The following is a 14,876-nucleotide window of genomic DNA, read 5'->3' on the forward strand; positions in this document are numbered from 1 at the left end:
AACCTTTTGTTTGTTTTTTGAGATAGTGTCTCATTAAGTAGCCTAGGCTAGCCTAGAACTATGGAGATCAGACCTCGAACTCAGAGATCCACCTATACCTCCAAAGTATTAAAATTAAAGGTATATACCACCAAACCCAGCTACTCTTGTTTTTTGATTTAGGGTCTCATGTAGCCCAGGCTGGCCTTGAACTCCTGATCTTCCTACCTCCATCTTCCAAATACTAGGATTACAAGCATGCACTACTGTCCCCTAGAAGTTGGTTTGGGCATTTCCGTCAGGCTGCTGGTAGGCCTTCATTCCAGAATCATGTACTTCCTTCTTACAAGTCCTTCGCTGGATATGTGGGAGCTGGAAAGCCCTTCCTGTATCTCACTGTGGTGCATTAGTGCAGTGCAAAGCATACAAACGATTCTCTTCCATGGTAACCATCTGTATGTGGCCTATGCCATTATATTCAGCACTGACACATTATCTGTAGCACACACACAAATAACTAGCTTGATGTTGGAGAGAACACCTTCCTCTGACTTAGCCCAGGGGACAAAGTAAGGGAATGGGGTTTACAGATGTTCCCCTAGGCTTCCACCTATTGGGAAGTGCCAGTGCTGAGGCTCCCTCTTGGGCCTTGTCAGCCAAACCCTGAGCCACTTACTGATCTCCTCCATCACCACAGTGTTGTCCATTGCTATGTGAACAGCCAAGGAACTCCACGTGTCGAATACAGCAAGCTTCCTAGAGAAAGCAAGAGAATACTCCCATGAGCCTTTGACAGCATGAGCATTGCACCATTGCAGTGACAATCAGGAGGCAGCTTCCAAGTTTAAGTCAAGGATTTGTTCACAAACTCAAAGAGGAAGGAAGCGGGATGTTGCTCATGGGGAAGTGCCAGCTGGACAGGAGCCCTGTGTGACAGAGCAGCGCAGGTTTCTCCTGCAGGTGAGGGGCAGGTCCAGCTCACTGCGGAGCGGCTTCTCTCCCAGCACCTCCCATTCTGAACTGATAGCCCCAGAAATCTAAAGAGCAGCACAACTGCAATCACCAGTTGGGAGGAAGCACGGCTGCAGACTTACGGCTCTGAAAGAAGAGCAGACAGCAGCCATGCTACGCAGAAACAGAATGTAAACAGGGTGCTATGGGGACGACACAGAAAACCTATTAATCGATGAGAAGACAGAAAGCAAGAAGGGACATTTTGTCCATGGAGACAGTTACTAAGGACCTAAGCTGCAAGATCCTGGTATGTTTAGGAACACAAGAGGCCAATGCTTGGAAGGCACTAGGGCGGTGGTTCTCAACCTTCCTAAAGCTGAGACTCTTTAATACAGTTCCTCATGTTTTAGTAACCCCAATCAAAAAAACTATTTTCATTGCTACTTCATAACTATAATTTTGCTTCTGTTACAAATCATAATGTAATCAGCTGATATGCAGGGAATCTGATATGAGACCCCCACGAAAGGGTCATTTGACCCCAAAGGCGTTGCAACCCCCAGGTTGTGAACCCCTGCACAACACAAACCACACAGAGCCCCTTCCCCGGAAGTGGAAATGTGGAAGGGGCTCAGCAGAGCCAGTGCTTTCTCACTACTCATCAAGCCCTTCCAGGAGACAGACCCAGGACACGGCGTCACAGCGGCACTTCACTGTGTTGACGTGTCTGGAAAGGCAGGCTGGGGGAACGAGCAAGTAGGGCAGGCTAGACAGGCCTCAGGGAAGGGCTACTAGGCTGGGGCTCTAAGTGATGCAAAGGTCCTAAAGAAGAGTGTATGAGTAACAGATGTGCCATCCAACGGTGTGTCAGGACAGAGTAAGCTCAGCGGCACAGGATGGGAAATGCTGTGGCAATCAGCTAAAATGCCTAGGGCAGCCAGAGTCTCAGAGAGGGCTGCTGCCCTTTATGGAGATGACTTTGGTTAGTATTCGAAAAAGTCTAGGATGAGAGACAGAGAATGAGACAAGATGTGGACCAGGTTGGGGGAGGGATGAACAAGGGTTAAAAATGAGACTTATTACGAGTTTGCAAGCTCAACTAAGAGTCAGAGAAGTCTAGAATCAGCCCACATTTTGGCCTAGGCAGTTGAAGAAACCCTACAGCATCTACTTTGGGAAAAGCAACAGGTTGATACACCCAAGAGCTGGCAGAGTGCTCTAAGTTTGGAAGTTAACATGCCTCATGAGCCTCCAGGTAGAAATGCAATAGAGTTCGGAGATGTAACCCTATCCCTGGGTGTAGGACAGAGAAGTAGCCACAGGTGAGGAAGTGGACTAGCAACAAAAGCAGAGGAGGCCAGGGGCAGAAATAGTAAGCATGAATAAGTGCCGGATCTGTCATTTCCAGAAAGATGTAAACAGTAACACTAAGGTGCTGCTCTTTGCCAGTGAAGGCAGAAAAAGTGAGGCCACAGATAGAACCAAAGCACTGATGGTGAACTGACGGCTACTGGTAGCAGTAATATAATGGCTCTGTACATTACATCACAAGCTAAAGGGGTGTGTGATAGTTAGAATTAGGACTGCCCCCCCCCCCATTCCCCTCATATGTTTGAATGTTTGGTCCCTAGTAGGTAGAACTGTTTGAAAAGGACTATCTGGCCTTGTTGGAGGAGGTCACTGGGGGTAGGCTTTGAAAATTCAGAAGCCAGTGTCATTCCCAGTTAGTTCTTGTTCTGCCTCATGATGGAGGATCAGATGTAAGCTCTTGGCTACTGCTCCATGGCCATGCTTCCTGCCATGGTGATCATGGACTCTAGCCCTCTGGAGCTACGACCACCCAAAAATAAATGTATTTTTTGTTTTGTTTTTTTTTATTTGTTTTCTTTTTTATAAGTTACCCTTGTCATGGTGTTCTGTTGTTGGAAAAGAAAATCACTAAGGCAAGGCAGGACTTGGAAAAGGATGCTAAAGGGTACGGGGTGGGTGTGCGTGTCACAAAGAAGCCAAGTCAAGGAGTCACAGCCAGCCATGGCCTGGAATGGCTGGGCATCAGATATAGAAAAAAAGTGTCCAGATGGAGCATGTAGGAGATGGCCATTGTAGTCACAGGATAGGCTGTCAAGGGAACATCCAGCTAGAGAAAGATTAGAGATACTGGCTTTCAGCCCCACAGGAAAAGGTCCAATATGAGTGAGTCCTGGACATTGGTTTGGCACCTCCCAGAGGCACTGGAATATTATGCTTCAGGGAAATGTCAATCAGGTCAAAAAACAGGGCAGGGAGGGGAGTGTGGGTAACACAGAGAAGGTTCAGTGGTTCAGAGCACCTGCTGCTCTTGCAGAGGATCCAGGGTTCAGTTCCCAGCACCCACACAGCAGCTAACAACCATCTGTTAACTCCAGTTCCAGGGATCTAACAACCTCTTCCAGCCTTCCCTGTGAGCCTTGCATGTGTGACATGTACAGACATGTCACATCCATACACAAAACATAATCTTCAACCTTTCTCTCTCTCTTCCTCCCCCCTTCTCTTCATCTCAATAAAGCTCCTCACTTCAGAAAAAAAAAATCTTCAAAACAAAATCACTGAGGGGGTCATACACTAACAAGTGGCATATCCCTGAAAACAGCAGAAAGCCATTTCAGAGGAAATTCCGGAGCAAGTGCCCCTCAGGACAAGTAAGGCTGACTAAGATCCAGACTCTAGGGCCACAGAGAAGACAGGAAGGGACAGTCAGGAAACAACACCAACAGACTCTAAGCAGCATGTAGAGGCTTCTGATCTCTGACAAATCCAGAGGAAGAGGGTTACAGCACCGGCAGACAGAGTACCAGAACTCCCATGGTTCCAGATCTGAGATGCCCTCGTTACAGATGGATCTGTACAGAGGACAGGGCCATGCCAGGGCTCTGACCTAAATACAAATCCCATTTACAGAACAATAGGCATAATCACCCAGAGGACTCCTCTGGGTCTCTAAGCAAAGAATAAGAATACCTTATTTCCTGTGGCAATAAGTACTCAAGGAGTGGGTAAATGCCAAGGAGAACTCATGCTGACCCCAAGAAGCAGAAGGGCTGGGCTCATTTACGTACTTGAGGACCTGGGCAACAGTGTTCGGCCCGTACCACTGGCCTATAGACTTGCCTTCGCCAACTCCCATTTGCGCTGCAGGAAACAGACCCATGTTAGCAAATACAATCATTCTAGTGAGCCTTACTTTTGGTACATCAGTAAACGCTTCATAAAAAGGTCTACACCACACACACACACATACACTTTTATCAGTAAACACTTCATAGAAAGGTCTAGACAGGACACCTTCTCTACTAAGAAATGCAAACCTTCAGGAGGAGCCTAACTCCCACAGACTGCATGGAATCAGTCCCTGAAGGCTGTTTAGCAGCAGGGGTAGAGCAGGCTTGAGTCTAAGCAAGTGCTGGAACACCAACAGCAGCTCACAGGGCTCAGAGGCTAGAGAATAACCAAGAAGCCTCATTCTCCAACTCTGTAAGACTTGGAAAACTCCCAAGGGAGTCCCAAGGAGTCTGCCTTCTGCAAAGAGCCATGCCTAGGTCATATTGAATCCCCACCTATCTGATGAATGGAGTAGTAGCTGTCCTTTCTGTCGAGGAAAGCATTTAGGACGTTGAAGTAACTGTCAGGCTGTCTCTTCTGTTGAATCCATCTCCAATCTATTGGAAACAAAACAGGATGTCAGTTTGACCACACAAGTAACAAACCTTTCTTTTATAAAGTGCTCAATGTTCAGATGTACAAAACTTTATTTTTGAACCTTTTTAAAGTTAAAAGTCAAACTCTCTAGGATTTCAAATATGCACACACTATCTCATCCAAACAAACAAGAGGCTGGAAGCAGAAAGCTGTTTCAGCAGTTTAAAGATAATTTCTAAAAGAATAATCATTTATATCAATATAAATTATTAGGCTTGGTGATTCAGGCCTATAATCCCAGCCACTTGGGAAGCTAAAGCAAGAGGCACTGGTTAGTTTTATGTCAACCTGACACAAGCTAGAGTCATTTGGAAAGGGAATCTCAATTGAGAAAATGCCTGGACAAAGAGGTCTGTAGGCAAATCTTTTGAGCATTGTCTTGATTAATGATTGTTGTGGTAGAGCTGACTGGTACCAATCCTAGACAAGTGGGCCTGTATTGTCTAAGAAAGCAGATTGAGCAAGCCAGAAAGCAGCATTCCTCCATGGTTTCCTCTTCAGTCCCACCTCTATGTTCATTCCACACAGAGTGTGAACGACAGTTCTGAGATGAAATAAATCCTTTCCTTCCCAAGCTGCTTTTGTTCATGTTGTTCTATCACAGCAACTAAGACATAAGAGAACTGCAAGTCCAAGGTCTGCCTGGGCAACTCTGGGAGCTCCTGAATTGAAATATTAAGTAAAAAGAGAGCTAAAAATGTGTTCAGAACTGCAAGCTTCCTACAGAGGGCAAAAGAACTTTTGAATGGTCTTTCCATGACATGAAAATTGAGTATGGCCCATTGGTTTCCACTGGAAAGAAACACACACCCACACATGCACAATTTGTTGGAACTGGACAAGCACCATGAAGTATCATACACTTTTTTGTTTTTTTGTTTTGTGAGACAGGTAGCTTTGTAGCTTTGGCTGGCCTGCAATACTATATAGACCAGGTTGGCCTCCAACTCATAGAAATCCACAAGCTTCTGTCTCCACAGGGCTGGGATTAAAGGTGTGTGCCACCATGCCTAGCTTTTATGATGTGCTTTAAACATCCCTTACTACACAGACTCCATTTAAGCACCGTGACTCACCTCGACCTAAGTGCCGGCATACCAGGGCCTGGGCAAAGATCATCTGTCCACACCGAAGCATGCAGCCCCAGCCTGTATCTGAGGTAGGGCCAGTTCCCCCTGTGTGGAAGACAGAACAAGATGCATTCACAATCAGAGGGCCCAAGAGAGGCCAAGAATCCAGCAACAGGAGGCATTTGGGCAGCTCCATACCACAGGCACGCCGACCCCCTCACATATCTGTATATCTCAAAGTGCAGCTCTGAGGAAACATAAATGCAAGATCCGTATCTGCTGGGGAGTAGAATGTAGTAGGCTTTCTTTTGGCCACCAACCAGCTCCCAAATCATGACACAGAGACTTATTATTAGTTATGAGTGCTTGGCATTAACTTAGGCTTGTCCCACTAGCTCTTATAACTTATTTTAACCTGTTTCTCTTCATCTATGTTTTGCCTTTGGGCTTTTTAACCTTTCTTTCATTCTATATGTCCTACTCTGTGACTGGCAGATGTCTGCTTGGCTGGCCCTGGGCATCTCTTCTTTCTCCTTGGTTCTTTACCCTCTCTCTCTTGTTCTCTTCTCCTACCTATTCTCTCCACCTGCCAGCCCCACCTATACCACTACTGCCTAGCTATTGGCCTTTCAGCTTTTTATTAAACCAGTCAAGTACCTTATGCAGGCAAAGCAACATATCTTTACATTGTTAAACAAATGCAGCATAGGGACTGGAAAGATGGTTCAAGAGTTAAAAGCACTGGCTGCCTTCCAGAGAAGCTGGGTTCAATTCCCAGCACCCACATGGCAGCTCTCACACTGTCTGTAACTCCTGGTCCAGGGGATCCAATGCCCTCATACAGACAAACCTGCAGGTAAGACACCTATGTATATAAAATAAAACAAACAAAAAACAAATGCAACATATCTTTAATTAGTTAAATATTCCACAATAGCAGAATGTTCTGACAATCCCCTCAAGAAGGGCAAAATGTGAACAATCAGTCATGCAGTGGTATAAACACCTGGCCTGCAAACAAGAATCCCCATGACTACTCTGGAGATAGGGAGCTAAAGTAGGAGAATCATTTCCTACTACCAGAAAGGCAGAAATGCAAAAGCTACACGATGCTGTATTGCTGACAGTCAGGGTTATGGCAGCCATGACAATTCTACATCTTTCTGTCAAGTCTGTTTTGAGTCCCTCCACTGATGTCCATTCACTGGGGCTTGGAAGACTGACAAGAGCTGTGGAATCACCTTTAACATGACAGGAATGGGGAGAACACTCTCAGCAGGTATTCAGGGGAATGTCGCTGTACAGCTATGATGAGGAAGAGGCACAGTGTGATGAGAACTGTGACAAGGAAATCAGGGGTCTGTGGATGGGGTTCCCCTGTTTCTACACCTGTCACCACTCTCACCCCAAATCATCCCTACAAGACACAAGGAATATGCAGGCCGCACTTGGTTCTTAGGACAATGATGAGCTGCCTTAATTGTCAGTTTTAATTGTCAACTTGACATAATCTGCAATTACCTGGTATGGTACTTGGAGTGAGAATGGCCCCCACAGGCTCATATTTGAACACTTGAGTCTTGGGAAGGATTAGGAGGCGTGGCCTTGCTGGAAGAGGCTTATCACTGTGGGCATGCTCTGCGATTTCAAAAGCCCATGCCATTCCCAGTTAGCGCTTTCTGCCTCCTACATGTGGACTGAGATATGAGCCCTCAGCCTCTGTTCCAGTGCCACGCCTGCCGGCCTGTCTGCTATTATGCTCCCTGCCACGATGAGCATAGATTCTAACCACTTGGAACCATGGGCCCCAAATATGATTCTTTCTTTTGTGGGGGTCCCTGCAAGCATCACGGCAGGCAGAGAAATAAACTAAACTGCAAAGAGGTGAGAATGAAAACTCAGTTCAGCCTGTCTCGGTCAGACTAGATCAAACGTCATGAGTCTGATGCCAGGCAGTTTATTGCCTGCATTTTTAAAAACAGTACAATCTGGGAAAAAGTTTCTAAGCAACAATCATTTCAGTTCTAGGTGCACAATAAAGCTTAATGTGTGACTACACAGAAACTCCTTTGCAGAGTAGACGTGACCATAAAAATGGGTCCTACAGCTTAGAGGCCTGGGATCTGGTGTGGTCTCTGACCTAGATGCTATAGAGTCCATGTGACCTCTCCCCTAAGGATGGGTTCTGTTGACTGAGCTGAAGAGGAAGGTTTGGGGAGGGAGAGTCTGGGATACACATTCTGGGGCATTACAGATAACAAATGTCATCACCAGGTCACCAATAACATTCACTCCCACCTTTCCTTTTTTCTTTTTTCTATTTTTTGAGACAGGGTTTCTCCATGTAACAGTTCTGGCTGTCCTAGAACTGCTTGGTAGACCAGGCTGGCCTCGAACTCACTTGAGATCCACCTGCTTCTGCCTCCCAAGTGTTGGGATTATAGGTGTGCACCACCAATGCCCAGCTCACTCTCAGCTTTCTAGGTGGAATGTGGATATTTTACTTCCTCCACTGAGAAAATGTCCCTGAATGTTTAATACTCCTGGTTTCCTTAGTGCTTTATGGACGCAAAGACCTTTGGGCCCCAGTATTCTTGTCTAAGTTACCTTGGTAGTGGTGTTTTGTCACGGCAAATGAAAAATAACTAAGATGCCTGGGGAGAGATTCTCAATACTGGTTTGTGTCTTAGTTACTGTTCTATGTTGTGATGAAACACCATGACCAAGGCAACTTCTAAAGGAAGCATTTAATTGTGGGTTTGCTTATAGTTTCAGAGGGTTAATTCACGAACAGCACGTTAGGCTCAAGGTGGCAGGTCAATAGGCATGCCGCTGAAGCAGGAGCTGAAAACTCACATCTGATCCAAAAACTGGAAGGCGACAGAAAGAAACAGCAAGAAAGATAGAGACAGACTAACCAGGCCTGGAATGGGCTTTTGAAATCTCAAAGTCCATATCCAGTAACATACTTCTTCCTACATGGCCACACCAGCTAATCCGTCCCAAAAATTAACTGGGGACTAACCATTCAAGCAAATGAGCCTATGGGACCATTCCTATTTAAAGCATCACAGACTGTCTAGATTAGGTTTGCCCATGGGCACATCTGTGAGAAAACCCATCTTGAACGTGAGAGCCCCTCCCATTCTCTGGGTTTGCTCCCTAGACTGTATTAAGAAAGTGAGCTGAGCACATGCATTCACACATACACCAGCTCACTCCTCTCTGCTTCTTGATTATGGACGTATTGTGCTTGGCCGTTTCAAGCCCCTATTGCTATGACTCCCCAGAGAAGATGAACTATAATCTGAACTGTGAGCTAAAACAAGCCCCCCCACAAAGGTGCTTTTGCCAGGGTATTTTATGACAGCAACAGAAACAAAACAAAGACACCTCACCTCAGGGATGCTTAGAACTAGTCAAATAATAAAAGTTTTTCTCAGGTTCCGAGGTACTCTCCAACACCCTGGCAGTTATTATTCACCATGGTTTCCTAGTTCAGTTTCTACTGTGGCGATAAATACCATTACCAACAGTAAAACCTGAAAATGGTGTATTTGGTTTCCATATCCTGATCACAACCCATCCCTGAGGAAGCCAAGGCAGGAACAGGAAACTGGAGACAGGGACTGAAGCAGACACCCCAGAGGAGTGCTGCTTACTGGCTTGCTCCATGGCTCCCTCAGCTTGTCTTTTTTTTTTTTTTAATCACAACCAAGACTACTGTTATTAGTCTGACTATGTAAATGTGTTGCATTTGTTTATGCTGCGGGATATTAGCTTAACTATGTAAATGTGTTGCATTTGTTTATGCTGCGGGATATTAGCTTAACTATGTAAATGTGTTGCATTTGTTGATGTTGCGGGATATTAGCTTAACTATGTAAATGTGTTGCATTTGTTGATGCTGCGGGATATTAGCTTAACTATGTAAATGTGCTGCACTTGTTTAATTATGTAATGATGTGTTACCATTTCACCTTGCCAGCTTGAGGCACCTGAGTGGTATAATAAAAGCTGAATGGCCAGTAGCCAGGGAGGAGATATAGGCAGGACTTCCAGGCAGGGAAAGGAAGAAGGAGAATTTAGGCTTGAGGGAGAAAGTAAAAAAGATAACAGGGAGCCACTAGGGGCCAGACAGACACAGAGGAAGCAGGAGAGTAGGACATATAGAACGAAAGAGAGTTAAAGCCCTGAGGCAAGACATAGATGAATAGAAAAATGTTAAGTTAAAAGAGCTAGTGGGACAAGCCTAAGCTAAGGCCGGGCATTCATAACTAACCATAATCCTCCATGGCTTTATTTGGGAGCTGGTTGGCAGTCCAAAGAAAATTCCAACCACAGACTTCCAGTTCAGGGGTGGTACCAGACACAGAGGGCTGGGCCCTCCCACATCAATCATTAATCAAGAAAATGCTCATACTTACAGGCCAATTTGATGGAGGCATTTTCTCAATTGAGGTTCCCTCTTCCCAGAAGATCCCAGCTTGTGTCAAGTTTAAAAAAGAAAAAAAAAATGCCAGGCGGTAATGGCACACACCTTTAATCCCAGCACTTGGGAAGCAGAGGCAGGCAGATCTTTGTGAGTTTGAGGCCAGTCTGATCTTCAGAACAGTTCCAGGGCGCCAGGGCTATACAAAGAAACCCTGTCTCAAATAAAACCAAAAACAAGCAAACAAAAACCAAAATAAAACAAAGAACACAAAGCAAACCAACTAGCACAGAACCAATCTCAAAAACAAACAACAAAATTACTGTCACGATCCTTTATCCTGACTACAATTTCCAGTGACAAGTGGCTGACAAGGAGCTAGAAGCATATGATTTTTGTTACAAGTTGTAGAAAAGTTGGGATACTCAAGCTGGGGAGGGAGCTCAGTGAGTAAGGAGCTTGCCATGTCCGGGAAAGGATCTGAGTTCCATCCCTGGAACCTGCATAAAGCTCAATGCAGCACCACACTTCTGAACCCCATTGAGCACCACACTTCTGAACCCCAGAGCTCCTACAGGATGATGGGAGGCAGAGACGGGGGAGTCTACCTGGACCAGCTAGACTGACATACTCAGTGATGAATAGCAAAAGACCTTATCTCAAACAAGATGGAAGGCAAGGACTGTCCTTTGACCTCCATACATGGTGCCCGTACCCCGATACACAAAGACGCAGACAGACACAGAGATTAAAAACAAATGATCCAGAACATCTGAAAGATTAAAAATAGGGTACTCACCAATGGCTGGAAAGTTTCTCCTGTATGTAAACCAGAGTCTGGACGCCACATCAGACAAGATTTCGTCTTTCTCTAGTTATTTAAAAGAGGAAGGCAAACTGTCAGCAATGATTACCAGCTCAAGACTTCTGCAGAAGTGATCAGAGCCAAGTGAACAGTACCTGTGAAAATGCTGTATTTTCTGCCCAGAATCCAAACAGGCTCTGAGGTCTCGGGGAAATCTTCAAATTCGGCAAACCGGAGAGTATCATATGTCAAGGTGGCTGTAGAAACACATTTGTCTGATTTCATACTGAGATCATTTCTACACAAAAGATTCTTGCAACACCTGTATCTTTGCACTGCCCTAACAGTCACATGAACATATATACATGAGCATACATGACAGCCTGTGAAACAGCTGCTCTGCTGAAGGCTGGGAATAGAAGTCAGGTAAGCACTCCGGAGTCTAAGACACCAAGTCAATGTCTGACAGCTGTCATGATGGAGACAAACTTTAGGTAAAAGATTCCTCCTCATAGCTGGGCAGTGGTGGGGCACGCCTTTAATCCCAGCACTCGGGAGGCAGAGAAGGCGGATCTCTGTGAGTTTGAGGCCAGCCTGGTCTACAAGAGCTAATTCCAGGTTAGGCTCCAAAGCTACTGAGAAATCCTGTCTCGGGGGGGGGGGGGGGGGGGAAGATTCCTCCTCAAGTAAAAAAAGTCAGTTCTTAGTTATATGAGACTTAAAATGTTCTTTCTTTACTTTTTTTTTTCTTTTGGAGATGGTCTCTCTACACGGCTCGGATTGTCCTGGAACTTGAGATGTGAACCAGGTGGGCCAAATACTCAGAAATCCACCTGTGTTTGCGCCCAAATGCTGAAACCAAAGGTGTGTGCCACCATGCCCAGCTTTATTTTTTGGGACAGGGTCTCATGTATCCTATTCCTTGAACTTGAAATGCAGCCAAGAATGACCTTAAACTCCTGATCCTTTTGCCTCTACCTCTTGAGTGCAGGGATTACAGGCATAAACTAGCAGCTCAGCCTATGAGGTGCTGGGAACTGAATCTCATGCTGGCTTCATGCATTCTAAGCAAGCACTCTACCAACTGAGCTATGTCCCAGGAAGAAGGTGTCCTCTAAGACTCTCCTAACCACCTGCTATACACTGTGGACATGGGTACCCAGTGTATTCAGCTTCTGTGCTGGGGACAAAACATGGCAAAGGTGGGCACTACCTCTGAGCCCTGGTAGCCAGGGTCTAAATCTAGCTAGGAGGCTCACGAGCTATTGGTTTCTGGGACATTTATACAACTTCTGAGTGTAAACAATCACTCATCCATAAAAATGGGGTAATAACAGGGCTGCTTTGCCACACAACAATGAAGCCTTCATGAAAGATTTCCCATGACGTGCTGGCAGGCAGACAGAAGGGCATCAGTGTCTGCTGGTGTCATTAATATCAAGGATAAGGATGCAGAATCACGGAGTTGAAAGCATACACATTTTACTATGCCCAGAGGGCTTCACTGGGAAATTTGGACTGTATCTCCCAGAAATACAGGCCATACTGAGAAGCCCTCAGCACCAGAGCACTGCCGAGGCTTTCTGAACAGGGTAGGGGCCAGGCCCAGTGGGTCTTGTCATGGAACTCCGCTGTTCCATATTTTAGCTGTCTACTTTCAAAACAATGCCAACAAACTGCTCAGTAATCCTAAGCCCAACTAAATCTCTTCCAATTTTTACATACTGTTATTCCGTTTCATGATGCTAAAAGCTAAGTTGGAATAAATTAACAAGTTTTCAAAATGTCAAAAATCATCATGTATCCCGAATGTCTATAGCAGTAAAATGCAGAGTAGGCAAATTTCTTAGGTTTATTAGCAAACTTTACAGGTAAGGAAGCCAGCTTCAAAGTGAAAGCAGTAAATTGGGATCTATTAAGTTCAAATGTATCACCAAGTCTACTATCGTAACTATGAAAATTATAGGTTGTGCAGCTTGACAAACCAAAAGCCAGGCTGGGGCTAAGAAACCAGAAGGGAACAAAACTACAAAGAGGCAACCACAGCTCCCACCAGCTTCACAGCAGCCAAGAAGCAACAGTAACGCCAATGGTCTGTGGAGCAAAGTGCCCAGCCCTCCAAAAGAACCCCATACTCCACTGGGGCCTCACAGCAGACTGCTCCCTGTGCCCCTCTCCCATTCTCCCCACCACACTGCAGCCTCCGCAAGTGACAACAGTGTTCACTTTGTTCCTAGAGGAAACTGTGCAGGGGCATCTGTCTGTCAGCCTCAAAGGCATTCGTTCCTGGGTAGTAGTCAAGATCCCGGCTGTGGAAGCAGGGGTCTGAGGCCACCAAAAGCTAGCACGTGCACGTGACCCCTGTAAGTCAGTATCCTTTCTGTAGCTCTGTTTCCTCACTGGGGACGTGGGAACAGCTGTGCTTTCCTCACGGGGCCGGGAAGTCAGGGCTGTAGAGCTCTGAACCACCCAGGAGTGCTGGAAGCACACTCCACAGGGCCAGCCTTCTTCAATCCTTGAAATGATGAAACACTTTGAGAAAAGAAATCCATTCTGTTCCTAGACGGGAGTGTAACAATGTACAGGAGACTCTAATCAAACATGTTTCTTCCCCAAAATAGATTCTAACCCAAGAGACTTTCCTCGAGAAAAACATGCAGTACTGGTGTGATGGCACACCTTCAATCTCAACACTCTGGAGGCAGAGACAGGTACATATCTGTGAGTTCCAGGGCAGCCAGGCACTAAAGTAGGGTAAGACAGTTTAAAAAAGAAAGTACACACACACACACACACACACACACACACACACACACACCATTTAGAGCAGAAAGCCACTATGCTACCAGAACAAGTGACTTAGACCTTTCACCTTGGAAAATCAGCACCTAAGGCTCCACGGCCTCAAAGACTCCAACTAGAAGGGCACACGAAGGCTCTCTCATCCTTTTGCTGTTACAGGCATCCCACTGGTCTGGAAGACAGGAGGAAAATCATGCCACCATCCCAGAATACCACACCTTACACGGGAATACCCACAGTGTCAACTGAAACACACACACACACGATTGAGAGGCTATTCATAAAGCATCATTCAGGCAAAGCTGACAGGGAAGAGAAATTTCTAACCTTCTGGATCTACATTAAGTGAAAAAGGAGGTTTTCAAACCCAGGCTCTAATTAGGACTGAGACTTGCTCTTGGAGAGAGAGCCCACACTTGGAGTCACATAGAACATGAAACACTTCTCTAAGCTTCTATCACCTAACCCAAGAAATGGGCACCACTAGCTCTGTCCAAGGGGACGAGAACCCAGACAACGTGCCCACCAGCACAAGGGCTCTCCCCCTCAACACCAACTGGCCTCTCCACCTCTCCAGAGGTTCTTCAGTTCAACTGCACTGCCCTTGGTACAATCTTTTTATATCCCAACGTATGTCACTAACAAAGCATTATGAATGGCTACAGAGACAGAGAGAAAAGAGTTTCCAAACCCCCAAGCAACAAGTAAATTTGTCATTAGACAACATGCAGAAGTAAGATGTCCAAGAATCCTCTGCCCTATGAAAGAGCTCTTCCATTTGAAGAGCGCCCTAGTGTAGGACTTTCCCACCCTCTCCCTGGGATTTCTGTGATCACAAATGAAAGAGAAAATGTAAAGTGTTTTTTAATAATACGACATCTTAGCTAGGAAAGGTACTATGATTTAATATAGTTTATCTGACAGTCAGAAAAATGGAGAATTGTGCTCAATGAATGGAACTAACCACACAAATTACTTAAGCACAAATTACACTGTCATTCAAGCAGGGAGAATCACAAAAACATACAGCCAGTGGGTCTTTTAGTTTACTGCAATATATCTCATATTGCGGAGTAATATTTTGTACACTGTGAAG

General features: G+C 45.5%; 1 protein-coding gene across 1 annotated transcript in view; it reads right to left on the reverse strand.

Annotated features, from left to right (window-relative positions):
- The window catches only part of LOC121433413 (cysteine protease ATG4B), a 39,852-nt gene that overhangs the window by 15,004 nt on the left and 9,972 nt on the right, over positions 1 to 14,876 (reverse strand). Inside the window, exons 2-7 of the mRNA XM_041631793.1 lie at positions 11,134 to 11,235; positions 10,973 to 11,044; positions 5,748 to 5,846; positions 4,530 to 4,631; positions 4,032 to 4,104; positions 656 to 735 (exon numbers count right to left, since the gene is read on the reverse strand). Of these exons, the coding sequence (XP_041487727.1) occupies positions 656 to 735; positions 4,032 to 4,104; positions 4,530 to 4,631; positions 5,748 to 5,846; positions 10,973 to 11,044; positions 11,134 to 11,235 (528 nt within the window). The remainder of the gene's footprint in view (positions 1 to 655; positions 736 to 4,031; positions 4,105 to 4,529; positions 4,632 to 5,747; positions 5,847 to 10,972; positions 11,045 to 11,133; positions 11,236 to 14,876) is intronic.

The sequence above is a fragment of the Microtus oregoni genome, unplaced genomic scaffold, assembly GCF_018167655.1.
Source record: "Microtus oregoni isolate MIOR12 unplaced genomic scaffold, Mior012 000038F_ref0000394, whole genome shotgun sequence".
In the NCBI taxonomy this organism is placed as follows: Eukaryota; Metazoa; Chordata; class Mammalia; order Rodentia; family Cricetidae; genus Microtus; species Microtus oregoni.